At 39.8% G+C, this 23,482-nt stretch overlaps 1 protein-coding gene across 4 annotated transcripts in view; it reads left to right on the top strand.

Moving 5' to 3' along the window:
- Nucleotides 1-23,482, top strand: part of fgfr3 (fibroblast growth factor receptor 3) — a 46,940-nt gene that overhangs the window by 9,071 nt on the left and 14,387 nt on the right. For 2 of the 4 annotated variants that reach the window (XM_079843711.1, XM_079843709.1), the window contains exons 3-8: nucleotides 6,832-7,098; nucleotides 9,840-9,893; nucleotides 12,856-13,025; nucleotides 19,513-19,636; nucleotides 19,719-19,909; nucleotides 22,086-22,230. In XM_079843711.1, the coding sequence (XP_079699837.1) occupies nucleotides 6,832-7,098; nucleotides 9,840-9,893; nucleotides 12,856-13,025; nucleotides 19,513-19,636; nucleotides 19,719-19,909; nucleotides 22,086-22,230 (951 nt within the window). Of the gene's footprint in view, nucleotides 1-6,831; nucleotides 7,099-9,839; nucleotides 9,894-12,855; nucleotides 13,026-19,512; nucleotides 19,637-19,718; nucleotides 19,910-22,085; nucleotides 22,231-22,838; nucleotides 22,984-23,482 lie in introns of all 4 variants that reach the window. The other 2 variants (XM_079843710.1, XM_079843708.1) reach the window with 1 other exon arrangement.

Raw genomic sequence — 23,482 nt, 5'->3', positions numbered from 1 at the left:
GGAACACATAATCCTGTGTGACGGCTGCTTTCTCTCCTGGGATGCTTATGAATAGTTTATAAAGCATTAATAATGCATTTATGACAGTGTAACAAAGCTTATACCACACACTGATCAGTTTGTAACTGAAAGTGATCAAGTGCTGGCTTTGTTTAGCAGTGTGAGAGCATTATAAACTGTTAAAATGTATCTCGGGGACAGCGGGCCCTAAGAATTTTTTGGTTTCAGTTATAAGCAGTTTATACTGTGTGATAGACTAAACAGTCTGTCACATGTTTAGGGGAATCTGTTTTTGTTTATAATTTTGAGTTATAAATGGTATTGCATATTCATGTTAATACACCCAGACTGTGTGTATGTGTGTGTGATTGAGGATCTTTCTGAGCAGCTGTTGCCAGTTGCTTCTGGGTATCATTGGCTGGAAGGAAGCAAGGCAGAGGATTAGTATTTTTCCTGCCCTCTCTCTCTCTCTCTCTCTCTCTCTCTCTCTCTCTCTCTCTCTCTCTCTCTCTCTCTCTCTCTCTCTCTCTCTCTCTCTCTCTCTCTCTCTCTCTCTCTCTCTGAAAATGCTATATTTCTATTCATACTAAAAGACAGAGGGGGTAAAGGGGGAAGGGCAGAGGCCACGGAGAGGTGACGTGTTTGTGTGTGTATTTGCTTGATCGCTTGTGTTTTCCTTTAGGGCAATTTGAGGTCACAGAGTTGAAAGAGTAACATCTCACTCAGCTCATTTCTTATTCTGTCATCATAACAATGACATTATTTAACATTGTTCAGAGAGTGAAGACAACTTATTTGGCTTTACAGCACACATTTGACATAACAATTTAGTAGTGATAGACCCATATATCTTGTCCAGGACGAAGAATCAGACAATGTTTGGCTATTTTGAGGTTATCTGCAGTGGTAATTCACCTTCTTTTGAGTTTCCAAAATCTACTATTGTATTAAATTGGCCTTCGAAATGTATATTGGTGATGGATATTGTTAAACTGCTATATTGTTAAATAAGACTGCATAGTCTGGTTTCCTCTTTTGGTCTGAATTACACAACAAATAAATATTGGATTACACTATTTTTTATTCTATCCTTGTTACGGTGTAGGCTTATTATACAATTAAGTACTGAGTAACATTAATTAACAACATAGGGTCACTACAAGGCCATAACCATGTCTTGAACAAATTTATTTTTATTTTTATCCAGCATAAAGAAACAGAACAGTGAACGAAAATCTAGGTCGAATTCTAGTTGGGCAATAATCATTTTGGGACTATTTGCAAATTATATTTGCATTCATTTGCATCAAATATATTGTTAGCCCCGAGATTCTTCAAGTTATTGAATAAATACATAAATCCGCTTTCTATGAATTGAACATTTAGGGTTAGGGTCAAGAACAAACCTTAAAGGGGTACTTCAACGCTGGGAAGATGAATGTGTATTTAAACTGGGTCATTTATGTAGTAGAAATGTGAAGTTATTTTTGAATTTGGTGCCTTCTAGACTGAGAAAAGACAGAAAGTGTATTTTTGTCTCATGTGGATGAAAGACAACAACTCCCAGAATGCACTTGCTTCGCTGCCCAACGATGCCACTCCCAAAGCCACGGCTACTGATTATCACTTGCCCACCATGACACCGCGCCCACCGTTGTTTTGATTTTCATAGTAATAAAATAATTTTGTTCAGTTGGAGAATATGGACACTACAATTAAAAACTGAATGTGTATTTTCAATAAAGTGTGAGTGAGCCGAAAGAAAGTCATGGCACAGACACAGCAGGAGTCAGATTTAATTCATCAAGAGAGCGAAGAGCTGAGCAGAGCTAAGGTTAGCGCGGCAGTCATTCTCGACGCGTGTCCAGTCTGACGCGTTATCAGATCATGCTTAACTTTCATAGGAATTCATTGAAAAGTTGAAACACTCACTTTGCTCTGCACCGTTCCGTTATTAATGCCCGAGCCAAGCGGCCGTGCGCATTTACATTCTGTGAGTGAGATCCCACCCCTATGGGCGGGTTGAAAACATGCGGAACAGCTCCTTCTACTGGCTGTAGTCTCTAGCCTCTGGCCAAAAAATCCTCAGATGACGCAAAATGACGATATTTGCGTCATCAGAGGATTTATTTCCAGATATAAAATGTGTAATTCTCTCGTCTCAGGGGGACATGAGGGGGCAAAAAGTACGATCATTTGAATATATTACCAGGTTTCTACTGATACAAAGCTTAATGTTAAATCGCTGAAGTAACCCTTTAATTTCACCAGTTTCTAATGTTCAAAAGATCATACAAGTTTTGTTGACCCCACTTGTAAGAAAATTACTTAAGAGAAGAAATGATTTAGAAAAAAGAAGTTGCAGATGCTACTTTAGATCAAGAGCATGCGTTCATTATTTTGCAAGCTGCTGCAATGTGTTTTGAGTGTGTGTTCTGTACAGTGTGTAGAGTTTGAAACTAGGCCAGTTCGTCTATGGAATGACAATTAAGATGGTCCAGTTCCTGATTACAACCTGTGCGTTTTTCAGAGTGTGTGTGGTTCTTTGAGAGTGTAGACATGTGTATGTGTTGGAAAGGATTTGATTTATTTAATTTTTAGCACAGAGATAAAGATATGTGCATATTTATTTAATATGTGCATGTGTGTGTTCTAAAAGACTTTGGCTCTGACTCTGGATGAGGTCTGGATGTTCCGAACATCCAGCTTCCGTTACTAATTAGAGCACTGATGCAGGAGGGTTTGTGTGTGTGTGTGTGTGTAGACAAGGCTTTATTTTTGGTTCTTAAACTTTCCTCAGGGGCACACCATCGCACACACACACGCCTCAACAGGACAGAATAAAAGAGGTAACAAGCTGCAAACTCTTCTCCGCCCACCTCTCTTTCTGTCGTAATCCTAATCGCCGATTGCTTCTTTTTTCTTTTTTTCTTTCCTGCAAGTCTCATTTAGAGGAGAATTTGCCTCCAAAAAGTTTTTACATCCGGCATCTGCGTCTTAGACGTACAGAGGATGCGGACTTCATCTCCAGAAAGATACTCCTTTAACGCAAGGGATTGTAGTATGTTGAGGGAGCGGAAAGGAGATCGCATACGAGAAGTGTGCATGAGACTGTGTGCGTGAATGTGTGTTGTGTTCAGTCTGAAGGTCAGATGACCGTAGGGGTTGTTGACTGAGTGTGTCACGCCAAACGACTGAAAGCAGCGGGAAACAGCAAAAGAGCAGACTGGCACAGCTCAGGTTTGGTGTGTGTGTGTGAGTAGATAAAGGTCCAGACTAATTACCTGCTATAAATCAGCTGCATGTATTGATTACACTGTGTCACAATAGATCAGGTACCTGTGCTTTCAGCCATGACTGTGTGTGTGTGTGTGTGTGTGTGTGTGTGTGTGTGTGTGTGTGTGTGTGTGTGTGTGTGTGCGCGCACCCTCTCTATTCTCCCCCTCATTCTCCTGTTTTAACCTGTCGCTTTGTTGCAACACCCAAAACAAGTGGAACCAGAGACTGTTAGTTGTACATACATATATCACGTGCTGTCAGATGTGTGTGCATGTGTGTGTGTATGTGTGGTCCTGCTATTCCCTACGTTATGGGGAGCAAATGTCCCCACAAGTATAGTAATACCAGTACATTTTGGCCTTGTGGGGAAATCTGTTTAATCCCCATGAAGAAACAAGCTTATAAATCATACAGAATGATCTTTTTTGAAAATCTGAAATAGCAGCGTGTGTGTGTCAGAGAGACTAAATGCATAGCGACTACACATCTCTAAAAACAACCAAATAAATCAAGAGGCAACATTAACCCCCTCTCAACACACGGTTGTGTATGTAAGTATATTTTTTATTAAAAACAAAGTGCTTTGTTTTATGGTTTTTGCTTTATCACTAAAATATTAAGCTGCACAACTGTTTTCAACATTGATAATAATTAGAAATGTTTCATATGCACCAAATCAGCATATTAGAATGATTACTGAGGGATCATGTGACACTGAGACTGGAGTAATGATGCTGAAAATTCAGCTTTGCCACCTCAGGAATAAATTACAATTTATATATTTAAAAATATATTAGAATACTGTTTTTACTGTATTTTTAATCAAATAAATGCTGTTTTAATGACTTCAAAAACATAAAACAATCTTACGGACCCCAATCTTTTGACCCCAAAACTGCTAAAAATGCCCTTCTCACACAAACACAAAGATTGTTGACCTGTTTCATGTTTCATAAAAGCAGTCAGATATATTCCAGTAACTGCTGTGTTGCCCATGGCAGCAGGTTTTAAATCACATCTCGCATATTACCCCGCACAACTCTGGCAAAACACGAAAAAACCTTTCATCTTTTCCGCTTGATCAAAGGAAAACTGTCCTCAAAACATGCAAGTGTATGTGTGTGTGTGTGTGTGTGTGTGTGTGTGTGTGTGTGTGTGTGTGTGTGTGTGCTGAATATAAATGGGTGCTTGAATCTACAGTGATTATGATAATACATGAAGCTGATTATAGAGTGAAAGTATGATTACGGGCTTTGGAGGAAGGTAACATTGTGGTCACTAAGGGCAGGACATTTGTGTGTTTTATGCCAACGGATCACATCCAGGAGGGTTGACCACTGATGAATTCTAGCAATCAATGGCTCCAGAGTTATTAGTCACACGACATTTACGACTAAAAACAGCCAATCACATACTTCGGGATCATACTTCACCCGAGCAACTGCATTATGGAAACGCTAAAAGATACATACTTTGCATTATGCATTTCAGTGCACAATGACAAATGAGGCTTGTGTAGCCTTACAGAGTCAACCAAGGTTGCAAGTCTCCATAAAAGCCAAAATCTCACCTGATCTGTGGCCCTCCAGAGGTTTCTATATCAGCCCTGTAAAACCTCAGCGCTCACACTGGCTCTATTCTCCACATTCCTCCTGGGAAATATGGGAACACACAGTAGCCATTTATGATATTTATTTATAACCCCTTCCCCCACGCACATTAGTGTCTTTCACTGGGCCCAGCATATGTTACACAAACGCACACTTCCTCTCTTTCACAGGATATAGAATAGACACACACAGAGCATTTTATTCACTGAAGGAGCCGCCATCTTATGTCAACACTGTGGTACCTTTGGATTCGAGTGGTATAGAGGAGGGGAAAGGTAGAGAAAAGAGTGAAAGACAAGATGAAAGGTAGAAAAAGGGGACCGAGAAGCAGATGTGACGGCGTCAGGAGTGAAACACACAAGAACTGATATGAGAAGTGATCAAAGAGATATTAACACTTCACGTGGCCTTCAGAAGCCTCAGACAGAGTGGCGTTTTTGCACTTTGCACTTAACAGCATGTGTGTATGCGTTCGCATGTAGCGGGCGATCTATAATTCATATGCCCAATTCTGTATTCCACTCAAGCTTAGTCTTGTCTGCAAGCCGTCTGCCAACACACTCCTGACCTCATACACACACGCACAAGCGCAACATCTATCAAATATATCAATCCTTTGTAAGTCTGTCACCGCTCTTCCCAGAGATGAATGTCACTTTGAAAAGAGAGAATAAGAGAGTGATAGAGATGCTACAGAAAGAGAACCAGGTTTCGTGGAGGAATGCAGGAAAATGCCTGTTTATTCCAGCACGCTGCATTTCTGTACCTCAGCGGGGTCTCCATGGCGTTCACTGGGGTGGTTATTAAATATATTTGTTTGTTTACTTTTCCTGGTGTGCGTTTGTGTGATTTTAGACCCTAGTAATTTCCTAGTAAAAAAGCAAAAACCTAGTAATTTCAGGGTTTTTTATTAATTGGAAATGGAAATCAAATTTCCATCGGACAAAAGTTTCTTTATAATAGAAAAAGGTTCTTCAGATAATTAAAATATTCTTTACATGAAGAGAAAATGGTTCTTTTAAAAACTGGCCACAGAAAGGTTCTTTGGGACCCAAAAATGGGGCTTCTATTGCATCACTATGAAAACCCCCTTTTGGAACCATTTATTTTTTTTATTTTTATGTAGACGCAAAAAACAACAATAACTGTTAATTAAGAGTTAAAGTACAACAGCAAGGTACTGATATGAACATATTATCATATCTAACAAATCTCAGGGGTGCATATGAGTTATCATCAAGAGCCTGTACAATTAGCTCTTTAAACGTTAGCTAGCTATAAACATGCCAACTTTCCCTAACTTGCTAAGCAACATTCATTTTAAACTATTGCTACACCCTTACAATAGACGAGTGGGAAAAAAAAAATGCAGTGAGTTTACATAGTCTTACAATGTAGATCGAATCAACTGAATACATACCTTCAACACACTATAAGTCACTTCAGATAAAGGTTCCACATTTCTGTCATGACAACTCTGGACTGTTGGACTGTTTGGCATGGTAATGAATATGACAATGGTGATATGTTTGTTATTGGCGGAATAGATATTGTGCTGTTGGTTATTTCTGCTGCAGAGCAAGTACGGGACTTGCTACTGCCAATGCATACACAGCAATATAGCTGTACAATATAGCAAATCATGAATTACCCGTCGCAGATCTATACAGGTGGAGCTGGGGAGGGTGGAGGGTTTCTGAAAGCGCTGCAACTGCTATTTGAAGGTTGAGCAACGAGCTCATTGGCTACTGATACAGCAAGAACCAATCAGCTGTGCCCTATAGAGAATGGTTTGTTTGTAAGCGAAATGAGTTAAGGACATATTAGCCTGCGCCATCTAGAGTTAATGACAGAACATTGTAAATTTTGTTTTGGGTACTTTCCTTAACTGCAGATTGAATTTACTCCATTAACATGTCTCTCTCTTTTCTCTCTCTCTTAGACTGGGTGTCGAGTGAGGCGGAAGTGTTTCAGGATGACTACTTGGCAGGAGTCGGGGACACCGTGGATTTGTCCTGCACAATGCATGACTTCCTGCTCCCCATCGTGTGGCAGAAAGACGGCAACACCGTATCTCCTAGCAACCGTACGCGGGTGGGGCAAAAAGTGCTTCACATCATCAACGTCTCTTATGAAGACTCGGGGGTGTACTCCTGTAAACACGCCCACAGCAGCATGCTGCTAAGCAACCACACCGTCAGAGTCACCGGTCAGTCTCTTCTACACTGTCCTAATAATACTTAAGTGTCTTGTTGTTCTTTTCCTACAGTAGACTTTTGTGCACAAGCTCAGGCATGCAAAACATTAATTGGAAACTCACCAGTCAGACTTGTTCCCAACAGGCAAACAGGTCTTGAGACATACTCCCAGCACACACCTACAGGCTGACTTGACGTTTAACATACGAGTACAATAACACACTCAAAGTCAGAAAGTTAAATAGTCGGCATGTTGTTTAATATTCCAGAGTAACAGGGCTGTTTTAAACTGAAGGTATTATAACTAAATCAAGGTATTATAAAAATAGGGCCTCCTTGGGGAAGTAGGGAGAAAAATAGCATATTTTGGTCCCTACAGATTAAAATAAGTGTGAAAAATTGTAAAATAGACACTAGAGTTGTTGTTTGTCTGTGCATCACATATGCCCCATTGAACCGGCCTGTAAGGTATTATTATCTTTTTCTATGCAAACCTTTAGATTTTCACTGATTATGTTCGAAATGGAATCTGAACGCTGTATAATATCTGTTATTATATAAAAATAGTATGTGATGAACACGTTTCAATGCTGGCATGCTACATTACTGACACAGTCAACACTCCCACTGACACGCGTGGGTGTGTTTGTAATGTATGTGTGTTTAAATAGTGTGGAGTGATCTTTGGTTCTGTAAACTCGAGGACACAAGCTGAGCTGCTCATTGACAACTAATTAGAATGTAATTATCTGGAATCTCCTCATCATTTAAAGCAGATGAAAAACGTAAGAGCACAGGGAGAGGTTTTTTTTTTTTTTACCAACACGTGTTTGACGTTAGGCCAGGGCAATTCGGCTCTCCTTCTCACAGCGTCTGGAGAAAGACGAAGAAAAAAAAGTGAAACGGGCACACAACCTGCACCAATTATTGGATGCCGATAAAAGGTCCACAAGACAGCAATATCCTGTTCTGCGCACTTTAACACTAGACAGCTACCAGACAGACACACTGACAGACAGCAACATGCAACACACAGCATATGTTTACAGTGATAATTCATATAGTAAAAGGTAAGTTCACCCAAAAATGAATGAATTACTCACCCTCATTTTGTTCCAAACCCGTCAGACATTAGTTTGTCTTTGGAACACAAATGAAGATCTTTTTAAGGAAATCTGAGAGCTTTCTGTCCCTCCATTGACAGCCGGCGCAACTACCACTTTCAAGCCCCAGAAAGCTTATAGATATCATTAAAATAATCCATGTGATTTAAGTGGATCAACCTGAATTTAATGAAGCAACAATTTTATTTACAAAATACTAATCTCCAACGCATATTCACGCAACAGCGTCTGCTCTCGTATCAACACAACACACATGCGTCGTGGTGCTCTTGTGAACACCCATTGGTGATCAATATTTAGAAAATTATGTTTTTTTTGGCCAAAGAAGTACTCATGTCACTTCCACTTGGGTCACATGGAATACTTTTATGAAGTCTTCACTACCTTTTTGAGGCTTGAAAGCGGTAGTTGCGTCGACTGTCAATGGAGGGACAGAAAACTCTCAGATTGAATTACAAAGACACATTTTTGTTCTGAAGATGAACGAAAAACTTAAGTAATCAATGACAGGATTTTCATTTTTGGGTAAACAAACCCTTTAATTACCTTTATTTCACTTCAAACCTGTTTAACCGACTTTCATATGTGGAACACGTTTTACAGAATGCTCAAGCTGCTCTTTTAAACATAATGAAAGTGAATAGGGACTAGGTTGTCAAGATAAAAAAGCGTACAAATTTCATATGTAACTTGTGTCTTCTAATGCAGTATAATAGCTTTGTGTGAGGAACACACAGAAAATGAAAATGTTTTTTGCTTTTATTTCTAATTTAGTCTTTTAGATATTCAAATACTATGTCTTAAGATGCTTCACGCCACATGAAACATCATTGGGTTTTGTCAATGACATCTTGACAATTTTTAACTTTTGGGTGTATTAATCCTTTAAAAAAACATTTAACACCACAGAACAACAACATAAACCATCATAACTCAAAAACATTTATAACATAAACCCCCAGTAGCCAATGAAGACTGTGAAGCCACAAAAATGTGAAAATATAGCATAAATCTGATGGTTTGGTGCAACTAACACTGTGAACGCCAGCACACACACACACACACACACACACACACACACACACACACACACACACACACACACAAAGCTTCAGTGTCCCGGTAACAGCATATCTTTAGCACTAAATAGGCCTAGTGTTGGATTTCACGCTCCGCTGGTATTTTAGGAGTGTGTGCTGTACAGTTTTACCTGTGTAAATGTTCAGAGGAGGAGCTGAAGACAGAATAATCTCTTTTTCAGAGTCATAGTGGGTTTTTTTTCTCCCTCTGAATAAGTTCATTTAGAAGCAGGATACGGGAGTGTGTGCTTGTCTGTGTGTGTGTATTTCAGGACATGTGTGTAAAAATACAGCTGTTGTCAGAAATCTCTGGGACGTTTTACTCACTGAATCTCGGCTAACATCTGCCACCCATTAACCGCTGTGTGTGTGTGAGTGTTTGAGGGTGTGTGTGTGTGTGTGTGCGCGCATGCAGTAATTGGTTTTGATTTGTTATCAGTTTATTTTCCTCATTCTGCAGATCATATGAATAGCTTCATTGTTCATACAGCAAGGCCACTGTGCTATGTAGTAATAAGATCGCCCTCTCCATCTCCCTGTCTCTCTTAGATTCGCTGTCCTCTGGTGATGATGAGGACTATGATGAAGATGAGGACGATGCAGGTAATTGGACAATGCTTATTTCTCATTTCATTCCTCTTTTTTTGATTGAGATTTCATGAGGTCTCTCTGTTTTGTAATGAACGCATGTGCTGTCTTCCTTAGCTGGGGATCGGTTGCATTTTATTTCATCAGCTGCTTTTCCCCTCACTTTATACAAAAACACAAATTCTCACGAGAGATGGAGAGAGAAGAAAGGAAAAGAAGAGAAAAAGTCTAATGACATCAACTGAAATGTGACTAAAAATATCAGAAAATGCCATAATATCTTCATGTGTATAACTACAAAAGAAAGAAACTAGATGATGTTATTTCTCAGTGTCTTAGTGTTAAGTTCTCATTTCAGTGATCCAACTGATATTTTGTTTTAAACACATTTTGATAAATGTCTATATAGGCAAACATGTCAATATACTGTAGCAAAAGAATCCGAATCACTGATTTTTGTCCGTATTTCAAATCAGTCATGACCAAAGAATGATTCAGTGATTTGTTATAAATTGTCTGTGAACCATTTTCAAAAGGTTAATTGAAAAGAATGATTTGCTGACAAATCAGACATGACTACGAACTTTCCTCATTCAAAGCTCAGCAGAATTAATGAAGATCTAAGTTATCTTTTACATAAGTATACATTTAGTCTCAGATGTTTCTCTAAAATACCCTAGGAGAAATAGAGACAAATGAGAATTTTTTAAGTGTATAGAGCAAGACAAATAAATAATACGGATAGCAAAGCCCAGATCTTTGCAATTTGTTGAGAACCGTTTGAGAACCTTTTGATCACAGACTTTGATATCTTGGAAAAACAGAGCACATTGAGATCTCTTTAGTGTTGTTATTGTTAACTAAAACTATTAAAAATCATTATTGGTAATTGAAATAAAGCTAAAATGAAATGAAATAAAATATAAATATCAGATGGAAAACTTAAACTTGAAAAACTAAAACTAAAATTACTTACACTCTAAAAAATTCTGGGTTAAAAATAAACCAAGTTGGGTTGAAAATGGACTAACCCAGCAATTGGGTAGTTTTAACTCAAAGATTGGGTTGTTTTTACCCAGCAATTGGGTTGTTTTATGCAAACATTTAACCCAACCGCTGGGTTATAACAACCCACCCCCTTAGCATTTTTTAGAGTGTACTGAAATGAATAAGTTTAATAAGTTGAAGTATTACAAGTAGCTAATTAAAAACTCTGAAACTCTACATGACGCACATACAAGATTGCTGGGGTCTTTTTCCGAGGGAAAAATTTGAGATGCAGGAGACATTCTCCATTTGATCTTTATTTAATCTCAATGCTTTGTAGGAGAAACAACTGAGATGCGAAAGAGATCTCATTTCTCCTAAAGAAAGAAAGAGAGAGGGAAGGGAAAGCTAACACATCTGTCTGTTGTGGTGGGATCTGGGTTGGGGTTGGGGGAGGGTCTCGGGGTTGAGGGGAGGGCATGAAACGAGGGATTAAGCAAAAACCAAAACCCCTTTAGAGTTTAATGACCAGTAATCCAGCTCTAATTAAGAAAGAGAGAGAGAGAGAGAGAGAGAGAGGGAGAGAGAGGGGGAGAGATCAGCACACTGGAGCTGAGAGCTGTGAGGTCTGAGCTTTCTGGAACATTTGAGAAGAGTTGAGGTCGTGTGACATCTGATGACATCATTCTGTAATATCTTAATGATGCAGTGCTGGTTACTGCTCTCAGTTTGGCTGACTGAAGCAAGCTGTGCGTAATATCAGCTGTGTGGAGTTGAACTGCACTTTGATGGCTTTTTTTTGGCTGTGGAATAAAAGAAATGGAAAAAAAAAAGTTGGGTCACTGTAGATTCGCAGTTCCCACTTCAAAGCTCAAATTGTCTGTGTTGAACTCTATAAAATAGCAAACCACACACACACACAAACACACATACAGGTCCACAGTTGGGTACAGACAGTTCCACTGACCATCTGAGAATGCAGTGCAAACTGGAAGAGCGAGAGAGAGAGAGAGAGAGAGAGAGAGAGAGAGAGAGAGAGAGAGAGAGAGAGTGTAGGCATTAGTGTGTCAGTTATGCCAAAGGAAATGCCAGCCTGCCAATCACCCTTCACAATCTGATAGTGTGAGCAAATAACGCGCCAGAGAATTATATTCAGTCTAGTTAATGGGTTTATTGTGAGTGTATGTGTGTGCGCACGCGATCACAGATGTGTGTTTGTGAGCTTGCATGTATGTCTGGAGCGAAATGTGGCGTCTGTGGGTTTAATCGCCAAGTTCGCGGGTTGATCAGATCTGGAGTTAATTGTTTGAGGAGGGATGAAAGTATGTTTACTCAATCTCTTAAAGACACATACACACACTTACAAAGTACAAGACTAGCCTGAAAATAAAAATAATGACTATTATTTTAGCTAAAGACTGTAACTGCAAGTATTTATGCTCTGATATTTGGCATTAGCTACTAGGGAGCATAAACACAGACCTGACCACATGACAGTCAACATTATATACAAAATTTGTGGGAAGATTAAATGAAGGAAAATTGGTCCGTTATTATAATAGGCTGTTATTATTAGGAATCCGCGTTGTGCGATCATGGCTTTGTGAAGGATTAAACACTGGGAATCTTTTAGAGTTCTGTCTGCAAGAGCATAAACATGCCTCACGCTCACGTAAGAGTGTATGTAAGCGTGTTTGCTTTTCCAAACAAATTTTAACTCAGTCTGGGAATTAGGCAGCCAGTCTGACGCTGCCACAGAGCGCACAAGAAAAATCTTTCCATAAACATTCACCCACACGAAGACTCCCGGAGAGGGAACACCCTACCCCCTGAAAAATCGCACTGCATGTCAATTTGCACTTACATAGAGCGTCATTTGCACCTATGGATTCATGTACTGTACATTGAACTGTTTGGGTAAACTTTTATAACATACATTTTAGTTGATATTTTCTGATTGTATTCTCATATTTATACTTCTGCCCAACAGAACCTCCATATTGGACCCATCCTGACCGGATTGAGAAGAAACTGTTGGCTGTTCCTGCCGCCAATACGGTGAAGTTCCGCTGTCCGGCCTCTGGCAACCCCATGCCCACCATCCATTGGCTGAAAAATGGCAAGGAATTTAAAGGAGAGCAGAGAATGGGCGGGATTAAAGTAAGACAATAGGAATATCAATTAAGAACGTGTGTGTGCAAACGTGATTGTGTGTTTAGGATTATAGATAATAAGAACCTGCAATTTGTAATAATTTACACAGATCCCCAACATCTGCTCCTTCAAGAGCTCTCTCTCTCTCTCTCTGGATTTTATTTGCTTGTCGCCTCTAGAGGATACGTCCACCTGTTGCTCTGTGAAACAGCAGAGGAACACAAAGTTCTGTGTGGTCTTGTTATTTATGTGTTGACACGTTTGTGCGCGGGTGTTGTTTGTGACGTGTATTGGAGGGCGTCCACTGATTCTCCAGATTATCTTTATTTGTTATTACCAATTATTCATAATTCAGAGCTGTTGCTCCTTAGCACTCAATAATTCCCCCCACAATTAAAGGGATTCTGTCATTATTTACTCACCCTTATTTTGTTTCAAACTTGTATGAATTCTTTTCTTCTGTGAAACATAAAAAGATATTTTGATATTTTTTTTAGGGTTTTGTTTTTCAGTCAATGGTGAGCAAAACTGTTCAAATTCATACAGGTTTGGAGCTACAGGAGTGTGGGTTAATGATAACATATTTTTCATTTTTGGGTGAACTATCCCTTTAAATATGACAGCATTATTCATTGCACCTTTCCTTAAGAGGAAAAAGCACAAATTAGATCTTCTCGTCAATAGTATTCTCTCTCGATTGTTTCTTCTAGATCGCATTGAGAACAAATTGAGACTTTTACTAAACACATTTACAGAATTTTCTTTTGAGCAAAAAAAGACACCAGTACTTTCACTCATCTCCTACGGAGTTTCAGATGAAATCTCAAACTGTAGTAGCTTTTAGTATATTTGCCAAGATATGAAAGTCTTAATATGAACTCAAGTATTTCTCTTTAAGTTCTTCTGATGCTTTCCACATTCGTTTTATAGCTATAAACTACAACTGTATGTCAACAATTGCCTCATTTCTTTCTAAATTAACAGAATTTTAAGAGAAAAACCTGAAACTAAAGCTCTAAATAGAATAGATGGTACTAGTGTTTTTTTTTTTTTTTTTTAATGGGGTGGTATTGTGCAAAATATTTGTAGAAATACTGTGCAAACTCAACAATGCTCTGAAAAATCTAATGCAAATCTGTGATTGCTGGTGTTGTATTATCCTAACGCTTCTCCTCATGTTTTTTGACCTACCTGAGCTACTTTTTTTAACACCAATCTTTGACAAGCTTTAGGGCGTTTTCACACCTACCTTGTTTGGTCCGGACAAAATTACAGGTGTGAAACCTCCCCCGTACCACGGTCCAGACCAAACAGACGAAATTTGGTCAGACGAAAAGAGGTAGTCTCGATCCGGATCAAACTGAAAAAAGGTTCGGTTCGTTTCTAGTGTGAAAGCATTTTCTGTATGGTTCGGACTTTCAGACCATTTACAGGAAGTTCCTGTTTATGTTTAAATATTATAATGTTACTTTTAAATCAAATCTAGGCTACATTGATTATGAAAAGTGAAAAGATGTGCAATATGTCAGAAGACAGAAGGTCAGAAATGATTTTGAAAGAAATTTTGTATGATTTTGCTTAGAAAGCCTTTCTTTAATGTGAATTTCGTTTCGTATAAATTGTATCTTAATTTTAATCAACGTTTAATCAGATAATTGCCTGGATTTAATAAATAAGAAGCAAATAGTCTATAGCAGACAATAATCGCGGGAGCGATCAAATGCTTTGCACATGAATAATAAACCGAAACTCAGCAGGCTACTTGCCTCACAAAAATGAGAAATATGTGTATATAAAGCTTGAAATGTCCACTTTTAAACGTAACGAAAAGAAAATAGTTAAGCAATGCGCACTGTTCAATAGTGGCAACGATATGCGTCCGTTCATTCATTCTTGTCAAAGACGCTGACATCAGACGCACGTCCGTTTACAAACCAAACAATGTCCAGATGCAGCCCACATAGATGATGACGATTGGATGCAAGTGCGTCATGTAAAGTTCTTTAGTGCGCTTGCATAATTGCAATGTGAAACCAAACCAAAACTAACCGAATGTATAAAATGTATCAAAACATGAACTTCGGATCGTACCTTGGTGCGGACTTTCAGGTGTGAAAACGCCCTTAATTTCGTTTCAATATGGAATGTGTCCGACGAAAAAAGACATTGAGTGATAAGAATTGTAACTCAAACATTGTTTTCGAAAACTAGTCCTGTCCGAATAAGGCTTAAGTCGACACTTAAAACACAACTGGGATCTTCTGAGTGACTTCTTTTTGCACACATGCTTTCACACATTCAGATTCTTTACCACAGCCTTGCTTTGCATTGACCTGTATGCATAGAAAATAACCAGTGTCTCCTAAGAGAGACATTTAGAAACAAAACATTGACCTCTCCACCTCTCCATGGCCATAGAGTGACCATCCCGCCCTTACAAAAACACACACGTATACACACACCAGGGGTCTGCACTGACCCAGGGTCATCCTTTATACCAGACCTGCCCTCTGCATCAGCACAGTCACTGTTGGCATAGAGATGTCTGACAGCATCATAATAGCTTTATTTAACACACACATACACAGGGGCTTGACAGCTCACCCTAAATGTCTTCTGTCTCTATTAAGACCAAGGCTAAAAGTCACGGCTCTTATACGTATGTGTAAGTATGTGTGCTTCCCTTGTGTGTGTGGATATGTGACAGGCCTGATGGCTTGATAACGCACTCAACGATGTGTTAAAACGCAGAGCGTCATGCAAAATTAAACACGAGTTCCCTAGGATATCAGCATATTCCATCTTAAAGCTCTTTTCTGCATGGCAAGGGGAACAATAATGCTGTGATTATGTTTCTATTGGCACTGGATCCGCCTGCAAATTTGACTACCACTCTGGCGACGTTAATTGCCAACTAAATGCGTAAAGATTGCAGAATGAGTTTTAAATACAAGAAAATGAGTCACATGCCGTACTCTGATTGTTTGAAACTATCCATGGCTTTGTTTAGACAGTTGACTTTCCCACAGCTTTCCCCTTCAAACAGCCACACACCCATTAACACAAACAGACACACACTTTCTGTCCCTGACTGGCAGGGTTCTAAGGTCAGAGGTCACCTCTCTATTGAGTCATCAGAAGGGGGAGGTTCCGAGAGGGTGTTGCCGTGGCGATTTAGAGATCTTGATTGACAGGGGGAGGCGTGGCTTTTGTCATGCTCACATATGGCAGCCGAAGTCGCATTGTTAGAATGCTAATCTGTGGCACTGTGGGTTAGTCACACCTCACGAACACATACACACTGATGTTTTGTGAAAACGCTGCATTTGAGAGTGCGTGCAGCTCGCAACATATTCAACAGCTCAATCGACGAGCGAGTGAAGAAAGACTGTTACGTCCTCCGAGAGATGACTCAATTTCAGTCGCAGTTCTCGGTGGGACCACCATGCTTGGAGCACCAGTAATGAAATGCTGAATCTCTAATCCACCGACAAATGTGCCTTTTGTCTGTAAACCACAGCAGTATATGTCTTTATTAAGTGCTTGGGTGCAGTTAGATATTCATTAATGTGTAAAAAATATGTTTAAAGGTCAAGTGTGTAATTTAGCGATGTTCTATCCCACTTGAATGTTCACTATTCTCATGTAGCCTGATTTTTGAGGCTAGTCTTTGCAGCTTCTTCGGCCCAATAAAGGTGCCGGTCACAATAGCGAAAATTCTGGAAAAACTGTCTATTGTCATTAGTGTAGATATGTATGAGGCACAGCTCACACACACAAGTCGAAATCTGCATGGGGAAATCTTTTGTACTCATGCGATATTCCTGATCACGTGAATTGACCAGATGTTGTTTAGGGGTGGGTTTATTTGACAGTTGATACTGTGATAATAGACAGGTGTGGAAAAATAAATACAGATTATTAAATTATTATTTTTAAAAATACATTATTTCACAGATAAAACTAATTATGCTTATGTATAGCAAATCTGCTTAAATGGCACAAACAATTTTCATATGAGTGTGTTTACGATTATGGTTTCACCAAGTACAATATCAACATCTTTGTTGATCCTGGAGCAACATTCCAATCAACCAATCAGATTTGAGGGACAAGTTCATGTCAAGTTTAGGCTTACAACATTAGGTGCTTCTACAACAGTGTTATTCATCTATCCTTTCCCTCTGGCTTAATGGAAAAGTTGTGGGTAGGGTTAGGTTTAAGGGTAGGATAGGGTTAGCACCATATTTTCGGACATGAATGTTCGTCCAGGATCAACAAAATATGTTGATCTAGGAACATGCTTACTTGGGAAAATCACGGTGACCCGGCCGTCTGTACAATATCGATGACTTCTTTTAGTGGTGAAACATGGCGTTTCAAGTAAGACTACTGTGCCATTTTCCATTGAGAGAGAAACAGTTTTGTCGTTTTAATGACTAGCCCTGGGGTCAGTTGTTTTTGCTTCCTGTCTCTGTGGGTCAAATTAAACAGCACCGCTGTCGTAACGAGCCCGCACCGTTTTGACACAGCCATAAATCCAGGACATACACACACAAACACACACGTACTCGAGAGACCTGAGCTTCTTGGCACCTCCTGACTCCCTTTACTCCCAATATTCTCTGCAGTTCTGTCACAATTCAGTTGAATATCCACCGCACTGGTTTTAACTCCTAACCCCTGTCTGACATCAGAGTTAAAGAGGCTTAATATGTTAACAGCATAATGCCGGGAGGAATTTGAGCAGTGCTTTTCTACTGATTATCAGACCTTGGCTTGGGTCTTTCTCGTGCTGTTTTTTCTTTCTTTCTGTATCTGAATCAGCGTGGTACAGCGTGACATCACAACACTTTTCAGCTCTTATCTTTTGATGAAGGATGGGATAAATGTACTAACCCTCTCCTCCCGTTCCCTCTGGATAAAGAGCTCGGGTAGATTGAGGAACAGCTGAGAATTCCTCACAGCATTTATTTTCAGCAGACACATTGAGATAAATGTCTTACACACACACACACACACACACACACACACACACACACACACACACACACACACACACACACACACACACACACACACACACACACACACACACACACACACACACACACACACACACACACACACACACACACACACACACACACACACACACACACACACACACACACACACACACACACACACACACACAAAATGTCAATGTCAAGTAAGATAGGGCCTTAAATTAAACTCTTGCCCTCTCATACTCTCACTGCAAATGAGTAGCTGACATTAAATACTTTGCGGAAGTTAACAAGGCGAGTCTAGGATTTCAGTCCAGGGGGGGCTCAGCTTCCAACCTAAGAATATTTATTGCCTTTAGTCCAAAGTTTGATTCTTGAAAACAAAAACATATAATATAATCACTGATTTTAAGGGTTAATTTAGAGTTAATTTCAGATCATTTTAGCAATTTTTTTTTAGAGTTTATTTCATTTAAAACTATTTGAACAGCATTTTGCTAGTTCTTTTATTATTATGTAGTCTTTATGACCCCTTAATGGTTGAGAGGCGAAATTAAATATTTGTATTAAATTAATGCAGGATCATTTAAACTAGTTAACAGAAAGGTGTTTACTAGTTACAGGACATACAATATACTGTACTTTCCCTTATACATTTACATTAATTTGAACCAAAAATCTTAATTTAAAAAAAGTAAATGGACACATATGTCAACTACTCCCATACAGACATACACTCACACACATTTCTCATACCGTGCAGCATGTCAGTCAGCAAACACCAACGCCTCACTGAGTGAGCCGGCGAGAACAAGCAGAGAGAAGGTGAGGATCCAGAAGACAAGGGGGAGGAGTGCAGGGGGCACAGGCGCCCTTGCCAACTTTCTTAAGCATGTGTGTTTGTCTATGTGCGTGTTGCCCTCTCAGTCAGTGTTACCATGCAACTGTTCAAAAACACAGCACATAATATTTACACAGTTCAATTTTTTTCCACTCAGACCTTCGAAGTGCGCAGAGAAGGAATGAGAAAGAGACAGAGAGCAAGAGAAGAGAGAGAGCCATATGCAATTAGAGTGTGCTTTATGAATGAATGGATGTATATATGCGTGTGTGTGTATGAGGTGAAGGACCCATCTGAACATTTTCCACATTTGGTGATGTTAAAGGAATTCCAAAATGAAATAATAAATAAAAAAAAGTATGTGATTATTTAATCTCATCATGTTGTTCTCTATCCATCTGTCTGTCTGATTAATTTCCTTAATTTTTAATTGAAATTGCAGTTCTGCATCCTGTTGGTTCCTTAATTCCAATTCAATTCAGATTTATCAGCACAGTGGATCTTACTCGTACAGACGCCGAGAATTTAGCACCTGCTTTTCTTCAGCTAACAGAAAAACCTGAGGAAGGATTCAAGTGGACCTCTTATGTAATGTCCCACTTTATGAATACAACTCTCTGTCTCTGTCACCCTCGCTCTCTAGTTGAGGCATCAGCAGTGGAGTTTGGTCATGGAGAGCGCCGTTCCATCTGACCGAGGAAACTACACATGTGTGGTGCAGAACAAATACGGGACAATCAAACACACCTACCAACTCGACGTGCTAGGTATGAATACGCAACACACACATTCAACCTTTAACTTGATCTTACCTTCATGTCTGACTGCCCTTATCTCTTGTCCAATCAGAACGCTCTCCTCACCGGCCCATCCTACAGGCGGGACTCCCAGCCAATCAGACGGTGGTGGTTGGCAGTGATGTCGAGTTCCACTGTAAGGTGTACAGTGATGCTCAGCCACACATCCAGTGGCTCAAACACATTGAGGTGAACGGAAGCCAGTATGGGCCCAATGGCGGTCCCTACGTCAACATCCTTAAGGTACAGTCATCTGGAACATCAGAAGAATTCATGAATGAATCACTTTTAAGAGAATGATTCCACTTTGTTTTGTACGTCAAATACTTTTATTATGAAAAACTTTTTTCCCAGACACAAAGATTTAATTATGAAAACATTGTTAGCCTGTGCTTGTTAGAATAGTCCTACATTGTTGAAGGCATTTTTTCAAAATGTTTCCAAGTGCAGCTTAAATTAAACCACATATTAAGGCTCGTGTGAGCTTTGAGTGACTCTTAGAGCACCTCCCTCAAACTCCTAATCCCACCCATGTTAGCATCTCACTATAGGCTCTGCAACTGGAGAATTAGGGGTCTCTCGCTCTCTTTTTCCTCTCAGAGGAGTGAGAGAGGAGGCAGACATCTGTTTTGGGCTAAGCTAACCGCCGCGGTGGCGTCGCGCAGGGAGACAGCCATTAGCTGTGCTGCCCCACTCTCTCTTCAGAGAAGGAGGGAGGGAACGAGGGAAGAGGCTCCCGAAAAAGCCATGGAAAAAATGAGTGCGGGAAGCGAGGGAAGGGCCGAGTCAGCAGGCAGAGGAGGGGAGTGCGTCGGCTGGCCAGACCGCCACGCTATTTTAGACTCCCACATAATTGAAACAGTATTTTACTGGGAGCCGCGCGCCGGCTTTTCCCTTCCCCGCAGTCTCATCTGCGCACCCTCCAAAGCCTTCCCCAGCCCTCCCAGACCGAGAGTGCTGAGCGACAGATCATGTGTGGCGCAACGCCTGCGATCAAGGGAAAGATCGGAAACAGAGAATAAAGCAAATGAAGCGTCTGAAAGAAATACAGAAACAGATATGTGTGGACCAAGGGGCTAAAGACAATATTTGAGCGTTTAATTATAACATACAGGGACATCAGAGGCCTAGCAGTTAGCGTTTTGAGCTGTGGCGCCAATGCAGATGAAACCAGTTTCAATCCAGCTCGCAACATTTCCTAGAAATTTCTTCTTAGTTAGCATTTTTCAACAGCTGATAGTGTATTTGCATTCGCTGTCTGTGTTGGTTTAGTTCCTGATTACAAGGAATTACGCAAATCTGTTAACAGTGCGACATCTTGTTGCTTTCCTTCAGTGATAATAGTGTAAAATTAATTTAGTCCAAGTTTTGTAAATAAGCCACAATCTATAAGCCTAATATGAAAGGGAATGTGTTTGCGCTGAAAAGAATGACACAGCGATATGCGCCATTCAGAAATAAATTCTTGAGAATTTAATTCCAGTTCAATTCCTGTATTTGAACTGAGGTCGCAAACAGGACGTGTAATTGAAATTTGAATTTGACTTCAGATCAAAGAATTTATCATTTTAACAGGGCGTTTTTTGACAATTAAACAATTGAAAACATATCAACCAGTTCATGTTCAATTTACAATTCAACTTCAATTCATTTAAATTATACACTCTTAAAAATAAAGATTCTTTACTGGCATCAATGGTTTTATGAAGAACCTTTAACATCACAAAACGTGGAAACGGTTGTTTAGATTATTAAAATGTTCTTCACACACTAAGGAAAAAATTGTTCGTTAACACTTTATTTTGATAGTCCACTTTAGACATTCTACTAACTATAAGTAACTTTGCAACTACATGTCAAATAACTGTTATTAGAGTATTTGTAGACTGTCTGATTAATATTTACTAAAACTTTATTTTGTTGGTCCCCCAACAGACATTCTACTGACTATAAGTAACTTGGCAACTACAATTCAACTTATTCTACTTACTCGAACCCTAACACCTAACCATAACCTACCAGTCTACTGACAGTCAACTAATACTCTAATGACAGTTAGTTGACATGTAGTTGCAAAGTTACTTATAGTTAGTAGAATGTTTAAAGTGGACTATCGAAATAAAGTGTAACCAATTGTTCTTATAAATACTGCTCACTGAAAGGTTCTTCTATACCATCGCTGTGAAAAACTGTTGTGGAAGCTTTATTTTTTGCCAGTTTAAACTAGATTGTGGGTGGTTAGTGAATAAGATGCAAGTTTTTGTGTGTGATACAACGGTTTTCTGATTTTGAAAGTGTATCGGTATCTTAAAAAAGTGGTACAACAAGCCGCAGCAGTATTTTAAATCATTAATTTTGTGTTCATGTGTGAACGTGCTCGACTCTGACTAAGTGTGTGTGTGTGTGTGTGTCTCTGCAGAGTTTTGTCAGTAAAGTAAAAGAGGCCCACGATAAGCTGACTCTGTATAATGTGTCAGAAAAAGATGCAGGCCAGTACTGGTGCAGAGCCCACAACTTTTTAGGCATTTCAGAGAATACGTTCTGGCTCACAGTTTCCCAGCCAGGTAAATCTCTCTCCAAACAGCCGCTGTCAATCAAGACTTTGGTGGCGTAGAGTCAAACTCCCCTAAACTCTCTCTATTTCTCACTACTCTTCTCGCCCCTTTCTCACACAATAAATAAGGTGACCTGATTCAAGGACTTGTTATGTAAGGCGAGTGTATGTCTGCTTCATTTAAATGCTCGCTTCTTCTTCCTCTTCCCCAATCAATACAACAAGGGCATGTTTAATAGGAGCCGAGACTGCGCCACATCACATTCTTATCGATTTTCTCATTCCTACACACTTCTCTTTTGAGAATTGGGACACACGCTTCTACAGTGTCAGTTTTATCTTGTGAGAGGTTAAATTATGCTTAAAGCTGGTGATATTCTATATGTGACCCGCTGCTGCTGATGGGGCGTTCAATTTTCCACAAGGGGTTGGGGTTTTGCTTTGCTTCTAGGTCAACTCCTCATAAGCAGGACCGTGGGTTTTCTGGGTTACTGGTGATGGGTTAACTGATCTTTTCTCGTTCAGATCTTCCTCCCGGTGCTGGGTGCCGTTCCTTTCTCAAGGGTTGTGCTTTACGCATCTGTCTTTCTCTCTCTCCATCTCTCCCTACTTTTCCAGACTGCGGGAATAAATACTACGGATAAAGAGCTGGAGATTCTCTACCTGACCAATGTGTCTTTTGAGGATGCGGGGCAATACACTTGTCTGGCAGGGAACTCGATTGGCTATACCCATCACTCTGCTTGGCTTACGGTGTTACCAGGTATACTAGTCTCACTCTCTGGGGTTTCTTTTCACTCCTTTATTCCTGAATCTCTATACTTCCCATTTCCCCTATTGTCCTTGCATGTTTTATTCATAGTTTTGCAGTTCAAACGTTTTTGAAATGTTTTCATTGATATTCTCTCACGGCTGCCTAGTTTTTATTCACGTCTAATTAAATATGCCACCAGGACTAAAGTGCTCTGAAGAACAACCTGGTAGTTTGTAATTGTTTTCGGATTTAAACATGACATATGCAGAGAAAAAAAGACTGATGATGGGTTTTTCTCATAGACTGTTTCCACTCGATAACATGATGGGAGTGCTTGTCGTGTTTACTGGAGTATTTACTGATGGCACACGGTCCCAGTATCTGGGAAGCCCGATTCATTAATTCTTACATCCTCTGCGCTCATCCTGTTATCCAGCGCTCCGTTCTGCTGCTGTAATTAAAATCGCTCGTCTCGTACAGAGCCACTGAACTCTATCTGTGGGGCTCA

This window comes from Gobio gobio, assembly GCF_949357685.1.
Source record: "Gobio gobio genome assembly, chromosome: 18".
Lineage (NCBI taxonomy): Eukaryota > Metazoa > Chordata > Actinopteri > Cypriniformes > Gobionidae > Gobio > Gobio gobio.
The sequence above is the reverse complement of the archived record's forward strand: the minus strand, read 5'-3'. Positions and strand labels throughout refer to the sequence as shown.